Source organism: Budorcas taxicolor, chromosome 9 (genome assembly GCF_023091745.1).
Source record: "Budorcas taxicolor isolate Tak-1 chromosome 9, Takin1.1, whole genome shotgun sequence".
Classification (NCBI taxonomy): domain Eukaryota; kingdom Metazoa; phylum Chordata; class Mammalia; order Artiodactyla; family Bovidae; genus Budorcas; species Budorcas taxicolor.
The window spans coordinates 10,072,321-10,082,215 of NC_068918.1; the positions used below are offsets into that span (position 1 = coordinate 10,072,321).

The 9,895-nt window shown below is 39.1% G+C and overlaps 1 protein-coding gene across 1 annotated transcript; it reads right to left on the bottom strand.

The window, feature by feature from the left end:
* Positions 1–3,474: 3,474 nt before the first annotated feature.
* LOC128053383 (adenylate kinase 4, mitochondrial-like) lies at positions 3,475–4,718 on the bottom strand. Its single transcript, XM_052645903.1, has one exon. It carries the CDS (start codon positions 4,716–4,718, stop codon positions 4,050–4,052), a length of 669 nt encoding a protein of 222 aa, XP_052501863.1. The 3' UTR covers positions 3,475–4,049.
* Positions 4,719–9,895: the final 5,177 nt, after the last annotated feature.

Here is a 9,895-nt window from a genome sequence, read left to right on the forward strand (position 1 = left end):
TTCAACTCCTTTTTAAGAGAAATATCAAAAGACTTTAAAGGCTTAAAGCATTTTGATGAATTTAGATTCTGCGCTTCTAAACTATCAGATTGGAAACTGTAGGCCTCAAAGTTATTTCAAAGGATTATCAGTCTGTAGGCACACTAGTGCTTCTCTGGTGGCTCAGTGGTAAAGAATCCACTTGCAATGCAGGAAACTTGGGTTTGATCCCTGAGTTGGAAAGAGCCCCTGGAGAAGGAAATGGCAACCCGCTCCAGTATTCCTGCCTGGGAAATCCCATGGAGAGAGGAGCCAAGTGGGCTACAGTCCATGGGGCCACAGAAGAGTTGGACACAACCTGGCGACTCAACACCAACCACAAGCACAGTAGGCACTGTAAGTAGACAATAAATTACAAAGCAGTCAACATCCATTCATCACTCAGCCTGTGCCAGAAACTTACATGTGTTCACTCACTCAAGCTTCCCAACAGCCCAATGTGGTGGGTACTTTAACGGAGACTTAGAAAGTAATTTACCCAAGGTCATAAGCCTAGCAGGTAATGCTATTGAGAGCAGTCTGATTAGAGAATAAATACTCTTAACACTACCATTTGGGCTCAGAATGGACAAGCTATATCTGAGAAACTGAGTTGCTACACAAGAGAAATTTTTACATAGGGTACTAAGGAACAACAGAAGACAGGATATATTCTAAGAGGCAGAAGAACCAGGCACAATAAATTTGATCAAGTATCAAATTCTTAGTTTGACAAATTTTTACACATTCTGCATAAGTGTCATTCAATCTGCCCCAGCCTAGCTATCTGCAATCGTGTCTGTGGCCTTTGAGAAAGACGACTTTGGTGAAAGCTGAACAGTCAATTTATAAAATCTAGTAAAATTTAGTACTGCTAAGGATATCGCTAATGGAGAGTAACACTAAAAGCAAATGGATGAGGGCATTTTTCTTGGCTTCCCTTTCCCTTCCTTTCCTCCAACCTCGACCTACATGTAAAAGTAGTATATTAAGTATAGCCAGGCTTCTTGGGAACTAGAAACTGGAAAATCCAGAGCATAGATCCTGTGACTTCCCTGGAAGTCCAGTGGTTGAGACTGTGCTTTCACCGCAGGGAGTGCAGGTTTGATCCCTGGTTGGCAAACTAGGATCCCACATGTAGCACAGAGCAGCAGAAAAAATAATAATAAAGGAGCATAGATCCTTCTTGCTGTCTCTCAGGAACTGCCTAGCCACTAAGCTTTTTTTTTTTTTTCCTGCCGTGGCTGAGTACACTGATTTTGATATCGATTATAAAATTGAGCTTGAACCTCAATTCTAACCCTTACTATCTAAAAGACCATAGACAAACAGTTTAACCTCTTCAGGCTTCTGTTCTTTTATTTATCAAATGGAATAATAATTAGTACTTATTTCAAATGTAATGATATGTTACCCTGTAGACAGATGTACTCATTGTACCAGCAAAGCAGGGTTGTCAAGATGAAATGATAAAACATTTTAATGGATATGAAAAAGCATCAAAATAGTCATTAAAGAAGTAATTTTTGCAACTAATTGTTATTATTTGAAATTATACTTGGTATGTGCTCACACTAGAGAAGTGATGACAAAGCACCATGATCTTTTCAGTGCTTATTGCAATTGTAAGTCTGAATATGGGCTGTGTTCATAAGCATGAATATGAGGGTCAAAACAGACAGAATGTGCTTGAAGCAATGTGTGCCCAGAGTGACCCCTCAGTAAATACTGTTATCACAACTTGCATACTAGCTTTCACTCATACCGCCTGCAGCCTCCTAACTTTGACTCATAAAGCCACCTTTAACCTTCCTCTACAAAACTTTTCAACTCAAGTTCACCATAACTGAACACAACATTCTATGTCTTTTAGTTCAAATTCTCAAGGGGAAAAAAAAAAACATGGATTGGACCCAAGCAATCCAGGCTGAAGTGGAGGTTGGTGGAGCAGAGTTGAATTATAGTTATAGACCTCCTAAGCCTCTTTCTTTTATTTTTTTCAACACAGGCTATAATTATAGTCTGAGAAGTCAGTTTTCGCTAGTTTCTGCTGTGGTTAGGAAGCAACCCTCAAATCTTGTTGTTTACAAGAATGATGGTTTATCTCTGGTTAACATCACATCATAAACTGGCTGCAGATTTGACTGTGGTTCTGTCCCACACATAGTTCTAGGAGCCAAGCAGAAGGAACAGCCCCATCCGTGATGAACACTTCTTGTGAAAAAAGAACGATTGACAGGAAGTAACGTTTCTCCTTAGATAATATATATTTACCAGTCATGTTCACATTAGCTGAAGAAGAGCACAGGGTCAAGCCAGGGCTGAGAAAGCTAATCCTCCTACAGGAAAAGCTGTGAATAGTTGAGAAAAATAATACAACCTAGCAATATGGAGGATCAAGTCCTTTAAAATATTATCTGTGAAAATCTTGTGAAAACAGTAATATTTAAGTACAAAACTTATTAAGTAACATGCATTTTGGGGAACTGCCACTTTAAAATATTACACTGAGTTCTCTCAAGCCACTGGACAATCCAAAGAAGTTTCTAGTCAGCATGATGGGATAGATACTCATGCTTTTCACACATAAACCAGTTAATATCAAAGTGTTTGAGAGACAACAAAGCTATAAACATACGCATGATGCTAAATTTTAATAGACTGTACATACCTTTCCATACGTGATGTATACATACCTCCTTAAGAGAGCCATTTTTAATTTTTTTATTTTTTATTTTTTTTTCCTTAATAAATCATTTATTGATACTACATTCTAATGAATGACAAAATAGTGTGATCTATATTTCTAGACTTCATGGCCATCCTATAGAAAGCATCTTTGGAATAGAATAAAAAATTACAATTTTATCAAATCCCATAATCATAAAGCTGTCATTATGAGTCTAGGCACAGCTAGTGCAACATTTTCCTTGACCCCACAGGCTCCATTCCCTTTACCAACTATTTATAATATGTTTGGGTCACTCACATGAGAAAAACACTGTCAGCATCAATATTTAGCAGCATTTCAAAATATATATATTTTTTGTCTTCACTATAGGCTAAACTATTCTTTCAGTCCAGTAATTCCATATGGTCTCATTTACTTCTCTACATAAGATACAATCTTTTAACATTTATGCAGGTGAATATTTCCCAGTTTTTGAGAGTTCCCCAAAAGACTCATAGGGTTTTATTTTGCCACAATAAAAGAAAGGAGCGGTGTCAACTCATGAGAGTCAGACCAACAGTTTAAGTAGATCCTCCACACAGTTCAGTTCCTGGTACATAAAGAGACTGAACGCTGTCCCCCAGCTCTCAGACAGGAATTTGAGAGGGATAAAAGCAGGAACAATATTACTTAATAGTCTAGGGAGGGAGAAAACAGATGTCTAATGAAAGCAGTAGAAGCCAAGTCCTTCCATTCTAGGATGTCTGAAGAGACTCAGTGGAGTACGGATGCAGAGAAGGCGGCATTCCTAACGGAAAGAAAATGAACTGCGGGCAGTCACTCAAGGCCAGAGAAGCAATCACTGAGAGCTACTGTTTCAATCCCACTGTCACCAGGAAGGCACATGCCAGAGAGCCAGGGACAGAGGCAGCTTAGCCCCTGGCATTCTCAGGCCTCCTGGTGCTATGTTTCAACAGCCTTTAGGGGCTGGGGAGAGCCAGGGAGCACCACCGTCACGTGTGGAAAAGCTATTATGGCAACAACCTGGCCATGGAAAATCAACTAGAGCTTGGGTGATACACCGCTTGGAATCCAGCCTGTGTTGCTTCCTTTCTTATAGAGAACTTGAGACATGTGCAGGGACATCTTAAACACGTGTAGGTGGCCCCTCTTTTAGAAAGGCAGAGAAGAGCCTCGTCATTAACTCACTCTATTCATTAGTTTTCATGTCTGTTCACCATTAAAACTAGAAAAGACACTGCAAGCTATCTCAGCTAGCTGCTAACTGGGGCATGGCACCAACACTACACACACAGTTGAACGAATGACCATATCTTCCTGGTTCTTCCACTGCGCAGGCTCAGTAGGCTTCTTTGGACTGAACAGGTGTGATCTTGTTCGAGAAAAGCGTGTAAACATAGGGCCAGATTTTGTTAGTCTCGGTTCCCGAAAACTGATGGAGCACTCCTCGGCTCTTGTATAATTCGATGACTGGTTTTGCCACATCCTTGTACTGTCTTAGTCTGGCAGCAACTGCTTCAGGTTTGTCATCCTCCTGCTGGACCAATGGTTCACCAGTGACGTCATCAATCCCATGTACATGAGGTGGGTTGAAGTCCAGGTTATATACCCTTCCACTGGGAGGGTGAATCCAACGTCGGCTGAGACGATCTTTGAGCGTTTCAAATGGAATGTTCAAAGTGATCACTAGATCCAGGTCACATATTCTGTCCAAGGCTTCAGCCTGAACTAATGTTCGAGGAAAACCATCGAGTAGCCAGTGCTCGCCGCGCCTGTTCTCCAACTCCAGCAGCATGAGGCGTGTGATCACATGATCGGGAACCAAAAGGCCTTTCTCTATGTATTGCTTTGCCATATCACCAACCGTGTTGGCCTTGATGTTCTCCCGCAAGAAGTGGCCGCTGGAGAGATGCTGAAGGCCAAAGTTCTGGGCTATCCTCTGGCACACGGTGCCCTTGCCCGAGCCCGGCGGCCCAAGGATGACCGCACGCAGGAGTTTGGAAGCCATTGCCTCGGAGAGGAGGGGGAGGCCGAACTGACAACCGGGACAGCGGCCTCGGAGAAGCCCCGGGAACTTTGTTTCTTCTGCCCCTGCCTCTGACACCCTGCGCTCGCGCGGGGATTCGCCGCCGCCCCTAATTTTTTTAATAAATGAAGAAATTTCATGAACTATTTCCTGCAGCATTAACTTTAAGCACTTGAAGCTTATTAGGATTTTTGGCTTCATTAAAATGTGAATTTAGGAGATTATTATGGTTAAATTAGTTTTAAATACTATGGGGAGCATCAATACTTAGGTGTCATAAAAATCTAGTAATCGTATGTCATATACTTCCAGAACAGTCCAAGGATACTGTAGATGATACTACATAATGAAACTATTCTTTTCCAAATTGACCAGTTATTTCATGCTATATGAATAAACATGTTGACTCTAAATTTAAACTTTCAAGGAAGAGTTCAATTACTGTCTTCTCTGTAGAAATCAAAGGTTTTCATTATTCTCCCTACTCTGTCTGTCTCTGACTTGTACAGTCAGCTCCTCCTTGGGTCAAGGGGCCATTACGGCTCTAACTTCTAAGAGACCTACAGCAAATCCAGGGTAGGAGTCACACAAAGTAGTGACTGAAGCTTTACAGAGACAAATCAGTATTTTTATCCGGCTTCAGTCAAGTATTTATTTGATAATGAAAGTAAATGAAGCTGTCTCTCTGAGAAGTCATATTGTTTTATTTTCTACACATCTTTATTCTTCAGTTAAAGCCAATGATGTAAGATATGAAAAGATTATTTTATGCTAAAATTTTATTACAAGCATTAACTTTTTTGAGTATTATGGATATTCCCTAAAGGCAAGGCAATTTTATCTATCAGGCACTATAACTACAGTGCTTAAGGCCTAAGTTTGTGTGAATGTGTGTGTACTCAGTTGCATCCAACTCTTTGTGACCCCATGCACTGTAGCTCACCAGGCTCCTTTGTCCACTGCATTCTCCAGGCTAGAAGGCTGGAATGGGCTGTCATTTCCTCCTTCAGGGGATCTTTCCAACCCAGGGATTGAACTCGCATCTCCTGAGTCTCCTGCATCGCAAGCGGATTATTTTACCGCTGAGCCATTGGGGAAGCCCCAGGCCTAAGTTTACTTAACAAAAAACTTTTTTTTAAACTTTCTTACCCCAAACTTTCTTTTCCCAGCCCCTTCAAACACACACACACACATACACACACAGAGCCAGTTTTAAAAACAAAAAATCCAATTATCTAAAGCAAAAAAGTATAATAATTATAATCAGGGATTTTTTTCTTAAGGTCAGAATCATCTAATACATACTGTGGCCTTAAAAATGTCATTAGTATACAACAAAAGAATGTTTAATTTTAATAAATGTAAATTTCTTGGTAAATCTTCCAAGAATAAAATACTGCAAAATGCAATCTAAGTCACCTAATGAATCAATTACTAAATAGGTTGACAGCTGCATTCAAGTTAAAAGCCACAGAACATCTCCCCAAACCTATGGCTTTGCTTTTGGATAACACATCTAAACTCTATCTCTCTCACACCAGAAATAAAACAGCTGAACCCAACCTCTATTTCTAGTTTGTGACTGTGAAGCCACGACTTCTGCATTAACAAATCCAGTCTTCAGTTCTCTACAGCATGGTGGGTAAGGGGTAGCATGGAAATAGCAGTAGAGGAGTGGGATTGCTGGATCAAATAATAGGTCTGTTTTTAATTTTTTGAGCAACTCCCCTAATAGTTGTACGCATCTACAGTCCCACCAACAGTGCATTATAATTTTAATATACAGTATGTTTAGAAGATAAATGAGTTCTGAGGATGTACTATACAACATGACTACAGCTTTTAAAAATATATAGTTATGTTAAATATGACTTCTTCCCATTACCATTTAACAATCTGTATTTAACTTTATTTTTTCCTTATATCATCTGATCCATATATATTACTTTCCCCTTGAATTCCCCCCTAATTTGCCTCATATCTAATCTCCTTTCTATGATGGAAGAGAAAAACAAGGCAACTTTTTTATTCTTAAAATCCTATCTTTTCTAACCATCAAATGTTACCTCTGGTTTCTCTAGCACAGTATATTAAATTCATTTTTGGTGCTTTGAATATCAAAGACATTAGTTCCTTTTCATGAAATGACATCTTAACAAAACCATTTTCTTTCAAGCTTGCAACATATTATTTCCTTCCTGGGAGTGACTGCCCATCATCTTTAAAGCAACCATATTATTCAAATACTGTTTACTTTGGTAAATTAAATGTCTTTAAATTAAACTCTGTTTTTTGTTTTATACACCAGAAAGTGATTCCTGTGCTTTCATTAAACAAGGATAGATGGGCATTTCAATATACAGTAGTGGATTTCTAAAGTCTATGCTTTATACAAAAAAAGTTAAATTTCCTTTGAAAACTGAGACTAGGAGTAGTTAACTTTTCCTAAGAAAAATTAATATTTTATTTCTAACTTAGACTTTGAAGATCATTGTGTATCAGGCTCTTGTATGGTTTCCCTTAGCACACAGGCTCAAAATGTTAGTTTTTCTATAAAAGTTATAAATATTTTTATTACAAATTTATGAATGTTGAAAATATAATTGTATGAACATTGAGCATCATGTTGAAGAGCCTTCTAATACATACAAAGTACCACAGAAAGTTGAGCTGCAAAGAAGTTTCCTGACTTGTATCTCCAGAGAAATGACACCCCATAAGTAAAATGTCCGTCTCCTGAACCTGGTGATATGAATGTTTGCCCTTCCATGTCTTTTCTCCCAGAACAATAAGAATAATGCTATTCTCCATCTACAAAGAAAATGTAGCACAAAACTTACATAGTTTTTCCTAACTGGTGATAGGCCTTTTCATTTGCCCATTCCTGAGCTCTCTAATGTGGTAGCCATTATACAACTGTGGCTATTGAACACTTGCAATCAGGCCAGTCTAAGTCAAAATATGCTGTTAGCACACTGATTTCAAAGAATCAGCATGAAAAACAGATTCAAAGGATACTCATTACATGTTAAAATGTTAATGTTGGATATATTAGGTTAGATAATTATTATAATTTCACTTGGGTTCTCTTTAAACTTTTTTTAATGAGACTACTGCTGTTGCTGCTGTTGCTGCTGCTGCTGCTGCTGCTACTGCTGCTAAGTCGCCCCAGTTGTGTCTGACTCTGTGCAACCCCATAGCAGCCCACCAGGCTTCGCCGTCCCTGGGATTCCCCAGGTAAGAACACTGGAGTGGGTTGCCATTTTCTTCTCCAATGCATGAAAGTGAAAAGTGAAAGTGAAGTCACTGAGTTGTGTCCAACTCTCAGCGACCCCGTGGACCGCAGCCCACCAGGCTCCCCCGTCCATGGGATTTTCCAGGCAAGAGTACTGGAGTGGGGTGCCATTGCCTAGAAAATTTAAAATTATGTTTATGGCTTACACTGTATTTCTATTGAACAGTACTGGTCTGCTCTCTCTCCCCTGGATCCTAAATGGTACATAATTATAGGTATAAAGAATGTGACTTCAGTTAGGGGTATCACATGTTACAATGACAGAAAATAAAATGAACAGGCCAACAAAAGGACTAAATAGGTGATGTCAAAATCTATAACTGGCTGTTGACTAGACATACCATGGCAATTGTTTCCCAATATATACAAAGATCGAAACACAACATTGTGTATCTGAAACTAATATAATGTTATATGCCAACTACAACTTAATTTAAAAATCTATAACTAAAAGAATTAATCATTTATACGTCTAAGGAATCTGAGAAGTATCAATCAGTCTAACTGTAAGAAGAGCAGCAAGAAGTCAGTCCTGCCCACTCAGATCCTATCCATCTGATCATTTGGGAGAATCCTGGTACCTGCAGTGCCTGAACGCTCATATGCTTATATCAATACATGTAAAGGATGATGATGACAATAACTATCGCTTACTGAATACTTGATTTACATCAGTCATGTAAAAAATATTTCTCATGTAATCTTTATACTAATCCTAAAGGTATATTAGGGGGTAAACTAACTGCTGAAACAAACATCCTCCAAGTGTCAGCGACTTACTAAAATAAATATTATTTCTTGCTTACATCTCATGGGGTGGCAAAGGAGTGGCAGCAGACTCGGTTCCAAGCTTCTTCTGTCTCAAAGTTCTTGTTTCTCTTTGGTCTTTAGGGTCCTTTCCAATCAGTGGATGAAGAAAATGTAAGAAGAGCACACTTGGGGGATTTTTATAGGTCAAGCAGGAAGTGGTGCATTTTATTTCCAACCAGCATTCCACTGCAAGAATTCAGGCCTGGACATACCAGTCTGCAAGAGAGGCCGAAAGTATTTACTGTGCCCAAGAATAAAAGTAAAACATTAGCAGTCTCTGCAGCAGGTACACATTATTATCTCTGTTTTACAGATGAGGTAACTCAGTCTCAGAAACATTCAAATAAATTCCCTAAAGTCACAGATCTAGGAAAAATTCAACCACAGGTCTGTAGGACCACAAAGCCCATGTTCTTTCTAGGTAACACTGGAGAACTCACCGGGAACTGTCACCATCTCAGTATACTTACTTCAGTGGGAGGATTAAGCAAATGGTCAGGAGCTGACAGGACTGAACTGTCTATCCTCTCTTACCATTACAAGAGGGCAACATTGAGAAAACCTGTTTAGACAGTCAAGACTTCACTTTGCATCATTAAAGAATACATCTATATGACAAGAATCCTCAACAAACGAAAAACATAGAACCAATGAGGTGGATTATTTTATTGACAAAATACCATAGCCAAATACATAAATACCTGTGATATCCCATAATGATTATAGTCTGACAGGATGAGTATGAGAAAACCAAAGAATATTTGTATTTTGAAGGCTAGAAAAATTTCCTATTTATCCAGAATCCAAAACCACTCAGAACACCTGAATAATCAGATTTATTTTGCAGTGCTATTGAATAATTATTCTTGCTTGCGTTTGTGAGTCTAAGATACCCCAAGATTTTGAAGTTTCTTCTGAATTATCAAAGAGAGATTTTATTATATTGCATGCATCCTAAGTCACTTCAGTCGTGTCCGACTCTTTGATACTCTATGAACTGTAGCCCACCAGGCTCCTCTGTCCATGGGATTCTCCAGGCAAGAAAACTGGAGTA